Source organism: Hyla sarda, chromosome 7 (genome assembly GCF_029499605.1).
Source record: "Hyla sarda isolate aHylSar1 chromosome 7, aHylSar1.hap1, whole genome shotgun sequence".
In the NCBI taxonomy this organism is placed as follows: Eukaryota; Metazoa; Chordata; class Amphibia; order Anura; family Hylidae; genus Hyla; species Hyla sarda.
The window spans coordinates 44,525,339-44,544,801 of NC_079195.1; the positions used below are offsets into that span (position 1 = coordinate 44,525,339).

General features: G+C 42.7%; 1 protein-coding gene across 9 annotated transcripts in view; it reads right to left on the reverse strand.

The window, feature by feature from the left end:
* Positions 1-19,463, reverse strand: part of ADAM12 (ADAM metallopeptidase domain 12) — a 686,181-nt gene that overhangs the window by 266,128 nt on the left and 400,590 nt on the right. For all 9 annotated transcript variants that reach the window (XM_056532977.1, XM_056532982.1, XM_056532978.1 and 6 more), the window contains 2 exons: positions 18,876-18,952; positions 11,422-11,605 (listed from right to left, as the gene is read on the reverse strand). In XM_056532977.1, coding sequence (XP_056388952.1) covers positions 11,422-11,605; positions 18,876-18,952 — 261 coding nt within the window. The remainder of the gene's footprint in view (positions 1-11,421; positions 11,606-18,875; positions 18,953-19,463) is intronic.

Here is a 19,463-nt window from a genome sequence, read left to right on the forward strand (position 1 = left end):
GCCAATCACAGCAGAACACCTACTTCTCTCTGCTATGCCATGAAATAGTGCTGAGGCATGATTTACAGTATACTACTATAGATGGCATGTGTGTTTGGGGAGGGGGTATAGAGGGTTACTATTGCACTGACTTTGCAAGGTGCTTTGTGAGCAGAACTAAAAACAGCAACAGCATCACAGAAAGGCACGGGTTACGTCACAAAAGCAGCTTGGTCTAAGCAAAGAACTGCTGATGTTGTTGATGATAATCTAAAGAGAAGGGTTAGAGGGGATTACAGCAAGAAGGGGGTAACATCATAAAAGCAGCCCCGGTCTCGGCAGTAAATTGCTATTGCTGCTTATGATGATGATGACAAGTTACACAAAGGACTGATGCTCAGAACTATATGGAGGATGCAGATGGGCTCAGGATACATGCACACAGACCAGGCTCTCAACTACACAACACTATTTAAAGGGTACCTGTCACGTTCCTCTGGCAGCAGGATATGTTTAAAGCTCCTGGGCAATCTCATAGCCTGAGAATTATTCAAAGACCGATGCAAACAGAGGATAAACGTACGGAAGTACCATGTTCTTTTCATAGGACCTCTGGAAAAATGTCCTTTGATCCTGTCAGTGTTGGAGAAAGTCTCGGGACTTTAAACATATTCTGCTGCCGGAGCAATGTGACAGGTACCAGGGGTACTCCGCTGGAAACCTTTTTATTTTTTTAAACAACTGGTGCCAGAAAGTTAAACAGATTTGTAAATTACTTCTATTTAAAAATCTTAATCCTTTCCGTACTTAGCTGCTGTATGCTCCAAAGTAAGTAATTTTCTTTTTGAATTACCTTTTTGTCTGACCACAGTGCTCTATGCTGACACCTCTGCCCATTTTAAGAACTGTCCAGAGTAGGAGCTAATCCCCATAGAAAACCTATCCTGCTCTGGACAGTTCCTGACACAGACAGAGGTGTCAGCAAAGAGCACTGTGGTCAGACAGAAAGGAAATTCAAAAAGAAAATTACTTCATGTGGAGCATATAGCAGCTGATAAGTACTGGAAGAATTTAGATTTTCAAATAGAAGTAATTTACAAATCTGTTTCACTTTCTGGCACCAGTTTTATAAAAAAAAAATGTTTCCAGTGGAGTACCCCTTTAAATTTATTTTCTGTCTGACCACAGTGCTTTCTGCTGACACCACTGTCTGTCTCAGGAACTGTCCAGAGTACAAGCAAATCCCCATAGCAAACCTCTCCTGGGACAGATAGGAACTGTCGTGAGCACCATGTACTGATCATTCCTTACGCTGAAGCCACTTAATATTGGCCTAACCCATAAGGACCCAAAAGGGATTCATTGTACCAGAGAAGCGTCTTACAGTAAATACTTGTTTTTTTCCCTACATTACTCGAGATCATCGCACCGAGAGACAATGGTTTTTCTCCAGTATGTGAATATTTGCCATTAAATTGCAGACTCCGCTATCATCTCATTTTCTAAAACCCTAATTGAAATGCTGTGTATACATTCTGTATCTTCAACCTCATTACAAATCCTTGTGTCATCAGCAAAAAGGAAAATCTTGCTTACCAGGCATTCCACCACTGACACCTACCTGAAACCAAACAGATCAGGACAGAATTATTACTCTATGTTCACCAAAGCTGCTCTCTGCACGTGTGTACGAGTCATTAAGGAATCTGTAGTTTCCTGAAATCATTCGTCTGAATAGATAATGCATCTACAGATCTCTCTCTCTCCAATATCTATCTATCTATCTATCTATCTATCTATCTATCTTCTATCTAACTATTTATTTTTCTATTTCTCCAATGTCTATCAATCTATCTAGACTTTTCTGAAGACATAATACTACCCCTTTATAAATCATTGGTATGGTCTCACCTGGAATATGCTGTTCAGTTTTGGGCACCAGTGTATAAAAGGAATGTTCCAGAGCAGAAAAGGGAACAGAGATGCGCAACTAAACTAATATGGGGCATGGAAATTTTCAGCTATGAAGAAAGATTAAAAGGATTATATTTGTTTAGTCTTGAGAAGAGACACTTATAAGGGGTGATATGATCAATGTATATAAGTATATAAATGGCTCATAAAAAAATATGGAGGAAAACCATTCCAGGTTAAGCCCCATCAAAAGACAAGGGGCACTCCCTCCGTCTGGAAAAGAAAAGGTTTAGTCACAAGGGGAGAACAGTCTACCTCAGGAACTGATTACAGCAAGAACAGTTGAAAGTGTAACACTCCCGGTAGTAGTGAATCAGCTGTACCTGCGTGGACATGGGCCGTACCAGGGAGCGGAGTCTAAGGTGCCACTGGTTTTCACCAGAGCCCGTTGCAAAGCAGGATTGACTTGCTGCGGCAGGCGGCACCCAGGTCGCTGCCCCTGGTACGATTCGTCCACACAGGTTGCTGAGATGTAGGGTAACACAGAAGGGATATGGCAACTCGATGTCCGGATAGCAGAAGGAAAGTCAGGGCAGGTGGCGCAGGTGCGTGGTCAGGAACGTAGCAGGGGGTCAATAGACAGGTGACACAGGAGCAAGGTCAGGGTCACGGAACAGTAGGTCCGGACACAGCAGGGCAAACACAGTACCGCTTTCACTAAGGCTCAAGGCAAACAAAGATCCGGCACAGGGAAAGGGAAGTCTTGACTCTTATAGAGTCAGCACAGGTGACCACAATTAATTGCATACTGGCCCTTTAAATCGCATAGCACCGGCGCATGCGCGGCCTAAGTCATGGGGATGCGTGCACGGCGATGAGCAGGCAGAGAGAAGCCAGAGAAAGCTTGGGGTAAGGAGCAGTAGGAGGGGAGCGCTCACGGTCAGAATGAATGACCGGAGCGCTGCTCGTAACAGTACCCCTCCCCCCTTTGGTCTCCCCAATTTTTGGGGCTCAAAAAGTTCCGGAGCAAGTCACAATCCGGGATGTTCTCCTCCTGCTCCCAAGATCTCTCCTCCAGGCTAACTCCTTTCCAGTCTACCAAAAAGTATTGTCTCCCTCTCACGGATTTATTAACTAAGATCTCCTTGACCTCATAGACATCTGAAGAACCAGAAACAGGGGTGGAAACAACATTCTTTTGCGAGAACCAGTTGATTCCATGTGGCTTGGGGAGAGAAACATGGAAAGAATTAGGAATACGCAGAGAAGGCAGAAAAAGTTTATAGGAGACCGGATTAATACTTTGCAACATCTCAAACGGGCCCAGGAAACAAGGACCCAACTTGTAGCTGGGAATCTTGAAACGGATATATTTAGAGGACAACCAAACTTTATCACTGGAAGAGAAAGACCTTATCCGCCTGGAGTTTCATACGAGAGGAGGCTTGAAGCAGAGAATACCGAGTCTGTTGCCAAATGGAGGTGAAGTCTCAAAATAGTTCATCAACAGCTGGCATGCCAGAGGAGACTGGAAGAGGGAGAGGAGAACAAAGATGATGACCATAGACAACAAAGAATGGTGAAGTCCTTGTAGACTTAGAATCCTTATGATTGTAAGAGAACTCTGCCCAAGGTAGGAGGTCGACCCAATCGTCATGTCGAGCTGAAACAAATTGACAGAGATAGCTTCCCAGGATTTGATTCACTCTCTCCACCTGACCGTTGGTCTGAGGGTGGTAGGCAGAGGAAAAGTCCTGATTGATGTTAAGGCGGGAACAGAGAGCACGCCAGAACTTGGAAACGAATTGCACTCCATGATCCAAGACGATGTGATTTGGAAGGCCATGAAGGTGAAACATGTTGAGGAAGATGTTTGACCAGCTGTGGAGCAGAAGGAAGACCTGGTAACGGAATGAAAGGAGCCATCTTGGAGAATCGATTGACCACCACCCAGATGACCATATTATTACAGGAATGTGGCAGACTGGTAATAAAGTCCATAGCTATGTGAGACCAAGGAGTTTCCAGAATGGGTAAAGTCTGTAAGAGACTCACAGGTTTCTTTCATGGAGTTTTGTTGCAGGCACAGGTACCACAGGAACGGACAAAATCTGTGACATTGCGTTCAAGGTGCAGCCACCAGTAATGCCAAGAGATAAGTTGAATGGACTTCCGTACTCCAGGGTGACCAGCCAGCAAAGAAGAATGTCCCCAAATCAAGACTCTACGTCTTAGTTTAGCAGGCACAAAAGATTTCCCAGGTGGAACTTGTTGAAGATTGGCAGAAGCTGCAGAAATCGCTTAGGAGGAATAATATATCTTGGCATGTAGTCCAATCCTACCACACGGAGGATGTAGAAAGAGCATCGGCTCTGACGTTTTTGTTCGTAGGGCGGAAATGAATAAAGAAATTTAATCTGGAAAAGAAAAGAGACCATCTAGCCTGCCGAGGGTTCAGTCGCTGCGCAGACTGAAGATATAGGAGATTCTTATGGTCTAAATAGATGCTGACTGGGTGAGAAGAACCTTCTAATAAATGTCGCCACTCTTCCAAGGCAAGTTTAATTGCAAGGAGTTCCCAATGTACAATAGAGTAGTTTCTCTCTGCAGGCGAGAAAGTCTTGGAGAAGAAACCACAGGTTACAATCTTGCCCTTGGAGATTTTCTGAGTTAAAACGGCACCCGCTCATACGGATGATCTGTCTACTTCCAAAGCAAAGGGTTTTTCTGTATCTGGTCTTGAAAGGATGGTTGCAGAGGCAAATGCAGACTATAAGCGAGTGAAGGTCTCTTCGGCCTCAGAAGGCCAAGTCTTGAGGTTACAGTTCTTAGTGAGAGCCACAATCGGGGCAACCAAAGAAGAAAAATATGGGATGAACTGACGATAATAATTAGCAAATCCCAAAAAGCGTTGAATAGCCCGTAGACCAGTAGGACGAGACCAATCCAATACCACAGTCAGCTTGTCAGGATCCATATGGAGACCTTGATGAGAAACTATGTAACCGAGGAACGGAAGACTAGATCTCTCCAATAGGATTTTTTCCAGTTTGGCGTAAAGATTATTCTCCCGGAGGAGCTGTAGGGCCTGACGGACATGTGAATGATGCTCCTCCAAATTGGGTGAGAAGATCAAGATGTCATCAAGGTATACAACAACACACATGTAGGGAAGATCTTGGCAGATGTAATTGACAAATTCTTGGAAGACAAATGGGGCATTACAGAGACCGAAAGGCATCACGAGATACTCAAAGTGTCCATCTCGGGTATTAAAGCGGTCTTCCATTTGTCTCCCTCGCGGATACGAATTCAATTATATGCTCCCCGCAAATCCAACTTGGAGAAGACCTTGGCACCCTGTAGACGATCAAAAAGCTCGGAAATTAGAGGAAGAGGATAGTGATTTTTGATTGTAATCTTGTTTAGACCCCTGTAGTCAATACAAGGATGGAGAGAACCATCCTTCTTTCCTACAAAGAAGAAACCAGCTCCGACTGGAGAGGAGGACTTTCGGATAAAGTTATTTTGGAGATTCTCTTGGATATATTTTGCCATGGCTTGTGTCTCAGGAACCGATAATGGATAAATTCTTCCTCAGGGAGGTGTAGTTTCAGGCTGTAAGTCAATAAAACAGTCGTAGGAACTATGTGATGGAAGAGTTTCGGCCTGCTTTTCGCAGAATATATCTGAATAGTCTTGATATGGAAGAGCCAGGCCAGGCATAGGAGGAGGCGAAAAGACAGCCTTAGGCTGGATAGGCACAAGGCAAAACAGTCCCCAACATGTGACTTCACCAGATTTCCAGTCGAGTTAAGGAGAGTGTCGTTGAAGACAAGGTAGACCTTGGAGAAGAAGCTCCGAAGTACAATGTGGAAGCACATAGAACTCAATTTTTTCCTTATGCAAGACTACCACTTGCATGATGAGAGGTTCTGTGCAGAATAGTACCTTACAGTTCAGCTTTTCTTCATTAACAGAGGGAGACATCAATGAAATCTCCAGCGGAACCAGAGTCCAAAAAGGCAGAAGCGGAGAAAGAATTTTTGGCAGGAATAAAGATTTGAACCGGCATGGTCAAATGAGGAGAGGTAGTATTCACACCTAGGGATGCCTCTCCCACGTGTCCTAGCTGAGAGCATTTCCCGGATGCTGAGGACGTATAGAAAAGTCTTTGAGAAAGTGCTCCAGACTGGCACAATATAGGCACAAATTCTCATTGTGTTGTCAGGATCTTTCCAGCTTCGTTAGGCGAAAGCCATCCACTTGCATAGCCTCTTCGGCAGGAGGCAAAGAAAACTGTAAAGGTGGATGTTGGAACATGGGTGCCAGACGAGGAAATCGCCGTGTTCGGGCAGGTTCTCTTTCCAGACTAAGTTCTTCCTGCCTCTCTGCAAAATGCATGAGAGTGGACTTATAAAGTGGCTAAATGGATAAGTTCACTCAGGGTAAATGGAGGATCTCGTGCAATGAGTGCATCCTTGATTCTACTGGACAATCCTTTTTTTAAATGTAGCACACAAGGCCTAGTCGTTCCAAGCCAGTTCAGAGGCAAGAGTGCGGAATTGAACCACGTGTTCTTCCAATACACTGCGGAATTCATAGAGGAAGGCCAGCAGGTTAGAGGAGACCGGGTCATTATGATCCCAGAGAGGAGTAGCCCAGACCAGGGCATTTCCAGACAATAGACTGACCACAAACGCCACTTTAGCTCGCTCCGTCGGGAACTGATCTGTCATGAGTTCCATAGAGCAATGAGTCATGAATTTCATAGAGCACTAAGTCACGAAGCCTTTACACAACTTAGGATCTCCTTCATACTTCATGAGCAAGGATAAACGAAGCTTGGATCCGGAAGGAGGAGAAACAGGAGCAGGTTGCGGCTGTTGTTGCTGCTGGGTGGCAAGAAATTGTTGAATCCTGGCAGACAATACAGATCTTACTGTAACTCTCACGGTATTAGTGGATCTGCTGTACCTGAGTGGAAGATGACGTGGGCCGTACCAGGGAGAGGAGTCTAAGGTGCAGCTGGTTTTAACCAGAGCCCGACGCAAAGCGGAATGGACTTGCTGCGGCAGGCGGAAACTAGGTTGCTACCCCTGGAATGACTCATCCACATAGGTTGCTGAGATGTAGCGTAGCACAGAAGGGATATGGCAACTCAATGTCAGGATGGCAGAAGGTCAGGACAGGTGGCACAGGTGCGTGGTCAGGAATGTAACAGGAGGTCAATAGGCAGGAGGCACAGGAGCAAGGTCAGGTCACGGAACAGTAGGTCAGGACATGGCAGGGCAAACACAGCAATGCTTTCACTAAGGCTCAAGGCAAAAAAAGATCTGGTGCAGGGAAAGGGAAGTGCTGACTCTTATAAAGTCCGCACAGGTGACCACATTTAAGGGCATACTGGCCCTTTAAATTGCATAGCGCCGACATGCGCGCGTCCTAGGGGACAGGGATGCGCGCGCTGGCGATGCGCAGGTAGAGAGAAGTCGGAGATAGCGTGAGGTAAGGAGATGCCCGGGACTTACATGTGGGCATGTTCCGCACAGCAAGTCCTGGAGCCGCTGGTAACAGTAGGAGGGGAGCGCTCATGGTCAGAATGAATGAATGGAGCACTGCTCATAACAGAAATCTTCAAAACAGGGTTAGATACTAGTGATGAGCGGCATTGGCCATATTCGAATTCGTGATATTTGGCAAATATATAGACGAATATTTGTCCTATATATATAGAAATCAGTGAAAGGGTGGGCAACTTTACTATTGGTTGCTAGGGATGTTGTTGATACCTTCTGACAAGTGCATTTGCATCAGTCTAATTGGCCCACAAGTGAAAAGAAGGAATATATGAATATTCACATATGCGAATTTACGCATATGCGAATATTTACATATGAGAATATGCGCATATGTGAATATGCGGAAAAAAGTATATTTCCATTTTCGAATACATAGCGAATATATTAGCAATATTCATGAATTTGCGATATTCGCGATAAAAATTTGAAATGCAAATATTTGCGCCCAACACTATTAGATACATCCCTAGAACAAAATAACATTAATGCTTATGTAGAAATATAAAATCACATCACTTCCCCTTCATCCAACCATACCCCTTCCTTCTATTCCTTGGTTGAACTTGATGGTCGCATGTCTTTTTTCAACCGTATTAACAATATATCTATCTATCTATCTATCTCATATCTATCTATCTATCTCTATCTATTATCTATATAACATCATTATGCTCTTCATATATATATATATATATATATATATATATATATATATATGTGGGAATGAATGTATAATCTGATTAGTCATAACATTAGAACAACTGACAGGTAAAGTGTATTGCACTATTTGACAATGACGCATGTCAAATAGTGGAAAATATTAGGCAGCAAGTGAACAGGATACAGAAAACGGCAAGCATAAGGATCTGAGATACTTTAACAAGGGCCCAACTGTGAAAGGGCAGAGCCCTAGGGGGCAAGGTGTTATTAACCCCTAATGTTCATGACGCCGGAGTGGTTTTTGGGTACCGGAACCACACAAACGGTATCTCCGCTATTCCAATGGCTAGGCAGGGAAAGGAGAGTCCACAACCAGTTTTGGTTTAACAGAGGCTTTACTGAGTTAAGACTAGGCCAGAATCCCAGAGAGGTGGCAAGGAACCCAGAAGGACCTCGCAGCTTGCTGGGACCAATTAGACTTGTAATAGATTTTAGATAATTGACTTGAAGCTGGACTTGACTATATGTAGTAGTGACAGCAGACATAGACTTGAATTACTGGAATTACTGTAGATTTGAGGCCTTCCGGGTGCTGGACACTAGCACTGAGATCTCTGGTGTTTGCTGTTCCTCAGCAGGGAGCGTAAGAGAGAGAATTGTAATGGCGCCCCCTTATATAGAGGGGGCTGAGCCAAAGCCCATTGGTCAAGCTTTGGGTCATGTGTTAAACTGGTGCCCTCTGGGTGACATTTGATAACATAAACATAACATGTGACATTTCACAGGTCCTTTATACTGACTATACATTGACATTCTAACTATAATGCTATTACATTAAATATCACTATAATAACAGCAGGGGAGACACTGCAGGAGAGCCCCAGATCACTGAGGGACTCAACCTGATAGGGCCTAAGTGTAGTACAGGACCATGTCCTGTACTGGGATATCACAGTTTGTACTGTCCAGAAGTGGTCCAAGAGGAATAATGAGCTGCAGAGTGAGACAAAGGTAGACAAAGAATCTGCTGACAGACCTAGTATTACATCTAATACTAGTTCTGAATTCACAGACTGTTCATTACTGCTCTATAATGTTCTTTATGCTCCTGTTACTTTTGACAGCCTTTCAGCCTTTGGCTGTCCAGGCATGCTGGGATTTGTAGTTTTGCAACAGCTGGAGGCACTGCTTTAAAAAGACTTTGAGGGAAGTCTACACATTTTTTATTTAAATCCCTTAAATAATCCGTACACCTTTGAAGCCTAACTTATTGATTTCTCCTAGTTGGGCCTAGAAAAAGTTCCTTTGTAAACATGATGCAGTTGTCAGTCTACACTTTTGAAACGTGAGGCAGAACACTTTGCACCTTATCTTATTATTTTCTGAAATAATAAAAGGAAATACTTGAGAGGTGTTTTCTTCCGCTACCACAAAATAAAACCTGAAATGAAGGATCTTTTGGAGTGAGAAGCCGCAGCCCGGATGTAATATCACACTTTTTTCCCATTTGCAGAAGACTCTTTTGTAGCGGTTCTGCTGCAGACAATACCGGGGAGTACGGGAGGATTTATGATGCTGTTCATTTTATTTGTTAGATGCATTTAAGTATTGTTCTCTCGCACAATAAAATGTCACATCTGATCAGTTAAACTGCAATGATCAAACACCCTCTCAGAGGCTGGGTGTTAGGCAGAACAAACTGCTTAAAGGGTCCATGAAAAGGCTGAAGAACCACAGGGACAGAGGTAACCAGATGTTGTAAAACGTGTGCAATAGTTGGCAGAGAGCCCTGGGAGTTGTAGTTCTTTTACAGATAAACATCTGCATGCAGTGTAACACGTTATTTGAAAAGACTCGAAAGAAAACAGGTATAATGCTTCTTTTTCCAGTATGTATTTTTTCCGTTTATTTTATTTCTTTTTTATTTTATATCTTTTTAGTTACCTTCACATTTTGGGGTGTTCACTCGCTATGAATGAGTGCTCAAAGGTAGAAGGTGTATTTCTAGAGGCTAAAAAACTGTCCCAATCATCCATCTGACAAGGGTATCATAATACTAAATAATAATAATGATACCATAATTGTTAAGTGCTGCAAAATCTGTTGTAGCTATATAAATAATAATAATAATTCTTATTATAATACTAAATAATAACACTAATAATAATAAATAATTAAATATTTAATACTTCTACTAATAATAATAATTATTATTCTCATTATTATTATAAATAAATAAATGTTATAACTACCGTATATTATTATTATTATTATTATTATTCATTATATAGCTACTTAATACTAATATTTAATTTTAGAGGGCACTGTCAGTATCAAAAACTTTTTATACAGTATGTTGTACTTTAACAGTGACCTTTCTAATATGGTTCATAAAAAAATGGTATCACTTTTTTATACTGTTGAAATCATGGCTTATAAAATAGACCACTAGGGGTCCCCATACCACCCAGAACATAATCTTGCCTGGCTGGAGCATTATTTTTGTCTCAAGTGAAGCACAGATAAAGTCCAGGAAGTGAGGTCGGGACTAGCAATCCTCTCTGCTCACTCCTTTCCTATCAGCCTGCAGCATGAAAACAGAGAGGAGCAGGTTACAGAGAAGCCAGCAGAGATTCCAAGTTGGCACTTAAACTGCTCGGAGATTCGCCGTCTGAACAGATTGCAATGTATTACCGAGCGGATTCCGCCGTAAGAATGAACATGTTCATTCTTTCGGCGGAGTCTGAGGTCCGAAGTTCTTTAGTGTGAAGGATGCAGCAGAATCACAATGAGAAAAATGGGAGGCTGCTGCACCATATTTTTCAAGTTGAATTCTGTTTGGACAAGACGTAGTGTGAATCAGACCTTATAGTAATAGCAACATTGTAAAAGATTTGGCTAAATATAAAAAAAGGTGCAAATGAAGGCAGCTACTAAAATTGTAGATATACCAGGTGCCTAAAAATTCTGTACAGTATTACAGCTCAATGGAGCTGAGCTGCAGTTCCACATAATACCTACTAACAAGTGTGGCACTGTCTCTTGTACAGAGCAACCATGTTTTTGTAACTATGCACGACCCCTTTAATATGTTTCTTCAGTTCTCTTCAAATATTAGGATTTTTTGCTGCCAAAGCTTCAAGTCTTGTCCCCTACTGCCGAAATGTTCTGCAAATAAGAGCCTGCACTGATTTAGGAGGACAAGCCTTGTCCTCAGCCATATGGACTCTTCATAATTGTATGGAACAAAAGGCATTTAGTTGTGACATACCCACTGAGCATTGCTTACCCGTCGGAAGTAATCTTCAGAGTATTGTAAAGTGTCATTTAGAGAAATGCTTGAGAGGTTCACATGTTGGTTACAGGATCCGGGAGCCAGCTTGAGATGTTGGGTTTTGTAGAAGAGATGGTCGCTTGTAGAATTAGCCTGTGGCTCCAGGACGTATGCATGGTTTTCAAGTGTAATTAATCCCCTGAAAATATACAACGTTGTGGTTACTGGAGAAGGTTGTTACATATTCATTGTTCCTTCATATTCAAGTTTAGTATCTGCATGATACATGCCTTGAATTATGATACACAGTGGGCTAATGGAGTTACAATGCATATATACCAAACTGTCTTTACACCTCCAACAGCTATTGACCAAGCTATCCCTATGGGTTACCCGACACAAATGGACGTTCAGCTCAGCTGGGTGTTCAGGTGTTCTGAATGGGGACTGAACAGGAAAGATGCCGTGAAGAGTCAGGAGGCCTTTATGCACAATATGCCAGAGTGAAGAAAAGATGAACCTTTGATGGGCCCTCCGATCCTTTTCATATAATAGTTGTAACGTCTGGCTCTGGCCGTACACAAAGAGTTAAATGACTCTAGTTGGGCTGGAGCTGTTAGAGCTCACCTGTGTCATCTAGGTGTGGTTCTCAGCTCTGCTACCTATCAGGAAGGTGTATCCCTGATCACCTTTCTATATAAGCTAGGAGCAGTGATCAGTTCAATTTCCATGATAGATTATACCATAGCTGAAACCTCCTGCTTTCTGGATACCTGCGTGTATATTGATCTTTGGTTTTCCCCTTGACTCTTATCTTGCTCTACGTTCCTGTACTTCGCTATCTCCTGGTACCGACCTCGGCTAGGACCGTGATTTGACCGTATGCGTGTGTCTTAATGTATCTCTGTTAGTTTGTGTGTCTCCAGCTGTTCTCGACTCCTACTGTTTTTGTATTTTACTATTTTGACAACACTGCCCCAGCGCTTAGCAGTGAGGGTTTGTCATCGTGGTTGTCGATCCGTCGCTTAGGGCAGATAGGCAATAGGTAGGGACAGTGGCTGTGGGTGAGTAAGGGCTTCACTGTTCCCTGCCCAGATGTAACATAGTAACATAGTTCATAAGGTTGAAAAAATACCCGAGTCCATCAAGTTCAACCTATAACCCTAATGAGTCCCTACTGAGTTGAGTTGATCCAGAGGAAGGCAAAAACCCATCATACTAGAGGTAAAAATTCCTTCCCGACTTCAAATATGGCAGTGACAGTAGAAAAGTCCATATAGTGGCTAAAAGAACTCTTTTCTTGTTATTAAATATTATACGTTTTAGGGGATACAGCCCTCTTCATCAGATCAATTAATAAAAATGACCTCTTATTTATTGATCTGAGGGCTGTATCCCCTGAAACACATAATCTTTAATAAAAATAATATCTGGTAGGAGATGAATGACACGGCACTCTGGAAACTTCATGCAACCTGTAGCTTTATTGCTAGGAGCGGGGTACACGAGGATGCACAAACCTCTGTCTCTCTGTAGTGTTGTAGCTAGGAATTGGAATTGGATCTGTTCCCCCTCCCCCTTGTTGAAAATAAACTGAACTATAGTAATGCAAAAAAAAGTAACCAAAGCATGGATAATACTAGGAAATTTTTATTTTTCTTCAAGACATTAAATCTATCCAGCAGGACACGTCCACCACTCAGTCTTTTTATCTACTCTTTGTTGTTCCTGACGACAGTATTGGTCCAGGTTAGCAACATGGCGCCAGGGAAGTTCCTCCCTAAAGACATGAGGTAATTCACAATGGCTAGCATGGAGAACCCACTGTTTGACTGTGATTGGCAAAAGTAGAATCGTGATCATCATGGGGGGCAAGTCTCCATGCTCACCAATAAAAAAGGCGGTTAGTGATTTTTGGCCAGGCCAGTAAGTGATTTTTGTACTTCTGTAGTAGTGAGAGAAATGTGTATTAAGCCACCACAGACAGAGCGGTGTGGGCCTGTGATAAGCAGTGACTGAAGCTTTGGCTGTAGAGAAGTCTTGACATGTGAGCCGGGGCGGCCCAAGACATTGTGCTGCCTGGGTCCAAAGAGTGAAATGCTACCCTCCTCCCCAAAAGATAAAAAAAAATGCATTAGGTAGGCAGCAGTTCCCCCACATTAGGTAGGAAGCATAGTTCCCCCACATTAGGTAGGCAGCATAGTTTCCTCACATTAGATAGGCCCCTGGATGTAGATTTTAACAGCTGTAAAAATCTACATCCAGGAGCGAGGCTGTGAAAATCTATGTCCTCCTAAGGGAGGTGTAGAGTTGCGTCCTGCTCAGCTCCGCCTTCACCCTCCCCTCACTGTATGTTCGAAAATCTCCGGACAGTTGAGGGGAGGGGCCAATGCAAAATTGCATGGGGTGCACTTTTGCACCTCCCACCGGCCTGACCATGGACCTAGATGGCACACAAAAAAAAAAGGGGCAGCAAAGTGCCGACCCTGAAAAGTGCTGCCTGGGACCAATGGTCCCACTCAGTCCCCTGTTAGGGCCGGCCCTGCCTGTTATACTACTGTTTTGATCATGGAGAGAAGAGTGCTACGTGATTTCCATCAGTGACAGAGAGGTCTGAGAAAGTGATGATGCCTACACAGTGTCTTGAGAGAGCAGTAAGTGAGACAGCTGAGGCCAGAAGGTACCCAAAGCAGGAGACAGAAGAGTGCACCCATGGCATCAAAAGCACCTGCATAAGTTGTGTCTGAGGTTAACAACAAGGCCACCACTAATGTTTGACTCCTCTTACATTCCCACTATTTTAGCCAACAGTGAGAGTTTCAGAAATTAACAGTTTTCACTCTTAAAGGGCCACTGCTTTTCATTTCCTAGGCAGCAACATTCAACAATAGAATAGCTGCTCTGCAACTTAAAGGAAACCTGTCAGGCTTGTTGTGCCTCCAGTGCATAATGGACTCATTCACACTATGGAATCTGTCTGGCGCAGGAGTTAGCTAAATAAGCCGGCGCTAGGACCACTCGGTAGTGCACCATCTCAATAGACGACAATGCATTTCACAGCAGATTCCGCCGAAAGAATGAACACGCACATTTTTCCGGCGGGTTCTGGGGTCCACAATTTTAACAACGGAACTTCCACTTCAGAAATTCCGTAGTGTGAATGGTGCAGCAGAATCTCAATGGGAGCCTGCTGAACTGTATTATCCAAGCAGAATACTGCTCAATAAGTAGTGTGAATGGGCCCTTAGAACAAAATCACATTAATGCGTGTATAGAAATATAGAATCACATCTCTTCTCTTTCATCCATCCTTCTTTCCCCCACTCTTCATCCACCATCTCTTATCCTTGGTTGACGTGTCTTTTCCAACTGTACTAATTATGTTAGCATGGAACGACAATTTTATGTTTGTTATTTACCTCATTTGTGTCAATTTTGGGTATGAGAGTTGACACATTCCGGTTTTTAATTGCATTTACTGAAGACAAAGTCAGGAACACATGATAAATGGAAGGACATGTACTGTATAAAGGAAAGGCTGTAGCTTCTCTTCTTTTCAAATCCCTTCCTGGCTTTTTAGTCAATAATTGCAATTAAAACCTGAAAGTGTGAACACAGCCTAAAGCTAATGAAACCCTATAAACCAGAGAGGAAACTAAGAGAAGAATGGGGGGTCAAGTGTCATAGTGCTGCACACTGGCTGTAATCTAATGAGCTCATCCATCTCTATTTGGGTGATAACCCTTTATTAGGCAGCACAGACAATAGGGAGGCCTAATATAATAACATCGAGAATGTCTTTTTTTTTTTCTAGAGATGCAAAATGTAAAAAGAGATTGAAAAAAGTAGAAAAAAAATTCAACTTGAAGCCATTTTCTAAGGTAGCGCCAATTTTTGATAATTACAGTGATTAAACCGTCACCGTGGGCAAACGCTGTGTTAATTATTGCGTATTGAGGTCATTGTTTGTTAAATAATTGTATAATGAAGTTCACTCTGAAAATCAACACATTTAGCGGGCTGGAAGCATAAATTGGTTAATTGCATTGCTCAGCTCCAGTCCTCACCTTAATGGAGCTAGCCTGTTGGCAAGACAATTTTAAGGTCTGTTTAGTTTACGCTTTGCAGGGCAAAGGGGTTATTTTATGAAAGTGGATTATACAGAAAATTGTACTGTCATATTCTATTAAGGAAAATGGCCTAAAATTGCTACAAATGCCAAGCCTTAAGATAAAAGGGCTGTCTGCGTTTCAAGCGACAATACGTTTAGACAGGCCGTGCAATGTAAAGGAGATTGGCGCGGATGTAACAAATGACGGTCATTTTTAAAGACTCTGCACCCAGGTGACCTTTATGTCAGGCAGGGAGCATTCTAATGTGAGCACTCTAGTCATTAAAGGGGTTATCCACCATAAGGTGATTTTAGTACTTACTGTACCTGGCAGACATTGTACCTGACAGTAATGGACATGCTTGTGAAGGATCAATGCTTGTCTTAGGGTTAAATGGCTGTGTTCTCAGTCCACCATAACGCTGCTGCATTCTTTTTGTGAAATGGCTATTTCCTGTTGGAGTTCCCTCCCTAAAAAGTCCCAGGATTCCTTGATTGTAAGTGAGAGGTCACTTTTCTCCCTCCCACACATCAGCCACCCCACCCATTCAAGCCCACCTGAGCTCCCTACCATGCTATGCTGTGCTTGAGGCTACAATTTCCCAGCAGTCGCTCCACCCATTGAAGCTGAGGGGGTCCCTTTCAACACCGTGACCTGACTAGTGGTATACAGAAACTATGGGGGAGATTTATCAAAACCTGAGCTGAGGAAAAGCTGACCAGTTGCCCATAGCAACCAATCAGATCGCTTCTTTCATTTTTCACAGGCCTCTTTAAAAATGAAAGCAGCAATCTGATTGGTTGCTATGGGCAACTGGTCAGCTTTTCCTCTGCACAGGTTTTGATAAATCTCCCCCTATATTATTAACTATACTAACTTTACAGCCCCTGTAGCACAGTCAAATAAAACCATTCCTGGAATATCTCTTTAATACAACACTGAGAGAATTCTATGGATCAATTTACCTTACGCAAAGTCTTCTCATGATCCCTGTAACACAGAGTGTTTTATTGACCATCACTCTACAACGGAGGTAACATTTTTGTCATCACTATATAGTGAACATTCTAACATTCACCACAACACACAATTGTCCATGTCCTTTACCCGGGATTGGAGGTGGAACCAAAGTCTCTAATTTAGTCAGTGTGAGCCGTGGCTCAAGTATGGTAAGAACATGAGCTTCCTGTCACCTCATGAGAAAACTCCAACAGCAAGAGGAACCAAGCACTAGATATTACTATATATAATGCTTGTCAGTGAGTTATATAAGGTAAAATCTTTATCCTCACATCCCCAGAGGATGTTTGTGCCCCCACGGATGGTGGCAATATGAAGTTATAAAGTCTCCCCGGTCGCCCCATAAGTAGTCCCCTGGGTGGGGAGCTGTACTTGCCAGGTCCCGTCACTCCAGCCATAGTTAGACCCCCTCAGCATGTTTGACTGCTCGCATCACAGCTTTGCTCTGTCTGCTTAGGGAGCAGAGTGATGACACGGGCAGCCAATCAAACCAAGGGGGCGTCACTACGGCCGGAGAGACCGGACCAAGAAAGTACAGCTCTTCGTCTAGGGGACTACTTACGGGGCGGCCAAGGAGACTTTATAATTTCATATCCTCACCATCCCTGAGGGCAAAAATCTCCTCTGGGCATGATTAGGATAAAGATTTTACCATATGTAACACTTTGCCAAATGCTATATATGGTAAAATCTAGTGGTTGGTTCCCTTTAAAGTGGTACTCCAGCCCTAAGACATCTTATCCCCTATCCGAAAGATAGGGGATAAGATGTCTGACCCGCTGCTGGGGACCCCCCCACAGTCTTTCATGCAGCACCCCGCTATCATCAGCCTCTGGAGCGAACATCGCTCCGGGTCTGATGAATCCCGATCACGGGGCTAATGTTTGCTCTGGAGGCTGATGATAGTGGGGTGCTACATGAAAGATTGCAGGGGGGGGTCCCCAGCAGCTGGATCCCCACGATCAGGCATCTTATCTCTTATCCTTTGGATAGGGGATAAGATGTCTTAGGGCCGGAGAACCCCTTTAAGTCACATACACCTCATACAAGAAGGCCACAATATTTCTAGTCATGTCTATAGTCAAGATCCATTTACCTAGCAAGTCCTGCTGCAAGGATATATTTTTGAAGAGAAAAATTGCAGCATGCCCACATTGTAGAAAATATACCCCAAGCATTTGAGATAAGAATCCTGGGGTTCAATTGCACAAAATACTGGGGATTCCTCCTGGATGTGCCAAAGGAGAAGTGTCTCAGCATAGTCCATCCAAGCCATCCCTGAGGAAGGAGAACAATATTCTCCGAAAAGCCTTTGGATTTTTTTGGCCCAACTATCTCTTTGTAGTGACGTCACTCAAAGCTACGGGACTTACTATCATCTTCACTCTGCAGTATGCAGGTAGAGATGCCGCCGGCCGGGGCAGATCTCCCTGCAAACTGCACGGATTACTATACAGTCCAGTATCATTGGCAGAAACATCGCGGATACTGGAGGAATAGGATCGGACCAGAAATACACATCGATAAAGGTAAAATATCTTCCTAAATATATTGAAAAACTTGGTTAAGGTGTGACAAGTACATCTCGCTCTGTAACATAGAGGCGCGGGTGTGCATACACTACTGTGCGCACTCATGCACACACGTATATCGGACAGCAGAACAATTTGGAAGACCTCTACTAGCGCTACTGCCGGTCAAATAACTTTGGTTTGTAGTCCATAAAATAAATGTAGAAGGATTCTATACATTCTGCCATGGTTTGTGGAAATTCAGGATTCTGATAAGCCTGTTCATTCTTTTGGCAGAATTCCACCTGGACTGCAATGCTGCCAAAGGTGATGGCACATGTCCGAACGCTCTTACTGCCAATGTATTTTAGTGGGCCGCTGCAGACAGAATCAGCTGCGATCAGCTGATTGGCTTACAAGGTTTCCTAAACGCTAAAAAGGCTGGAAATCCCTGCCATACACAGAGCATTCTAGCGATACTCCCTTCCCAGGTCACTGGTACATATGAGCAGCACTCTAGTGATAGCTATTGCTCAGGGAGCACTCTAGACTCCTGTTCTATGTTCATTTTCCACAAATAAAAAATTACAGGAAAACAAGACCTGGGAAATTATCAATGGTTTTTGTAAAGGTTATGACATAAAAAAAATTGTTGCAAATTTAAAATATATATACATATATATATATATATATATATATATATATATATATATATTGCAACTTTTTCTGTTTTGCACATAATTGAGTGTGTTGAACAAACATTTGTGACGCTTTAAGAGCAGTTTTTCGGTGAAAACATTGATAAATTCCATCTATAATGCTTTACCTGAGGCCAGAGCAGATGCTTAAACTGACAGATGAGCCAGGATGTCCCTCTACCTCTCCATGATAGTAGCATCGATCCTTAAAGAGAGAAAACAATGAAACGTCACCACCTATCATAGGAACTTACAACTTTATTAATAATAATAATCGCCATCATAACAACAATAATAATAATAATAATACAAATATTACTATTTTGAAAATTAATAAGTAAGGCTGTATCTTTTTCAAAGAAAACTCTTTGTTCTAAAAGCACTGTATATAGACACTTCCATTCACTGTTTACATTATTTGTATGAAGAAAACGCAGTCGGCACTGCTACAACTACCACCTGTTCACACACCTTGCTTGGCTTCAGCCCGTAATGCAGTGTTGCAACAGTCTTAAAGGGGTATTCCAGGAAAAAACTTTTATATATATATATATATATATATATATATATATATATATCAACTGGCTCCAGAAAGTTAAACAGATTTGTAAATTACTTCTATTAAAAAAATCTTATTAATCCTTTCAGTACTTATGAGCTTCTGAAGTTAAGGTTGTTCTTTTCTGTCTAAGTGCTCTCTGATGACACGTGTCTCG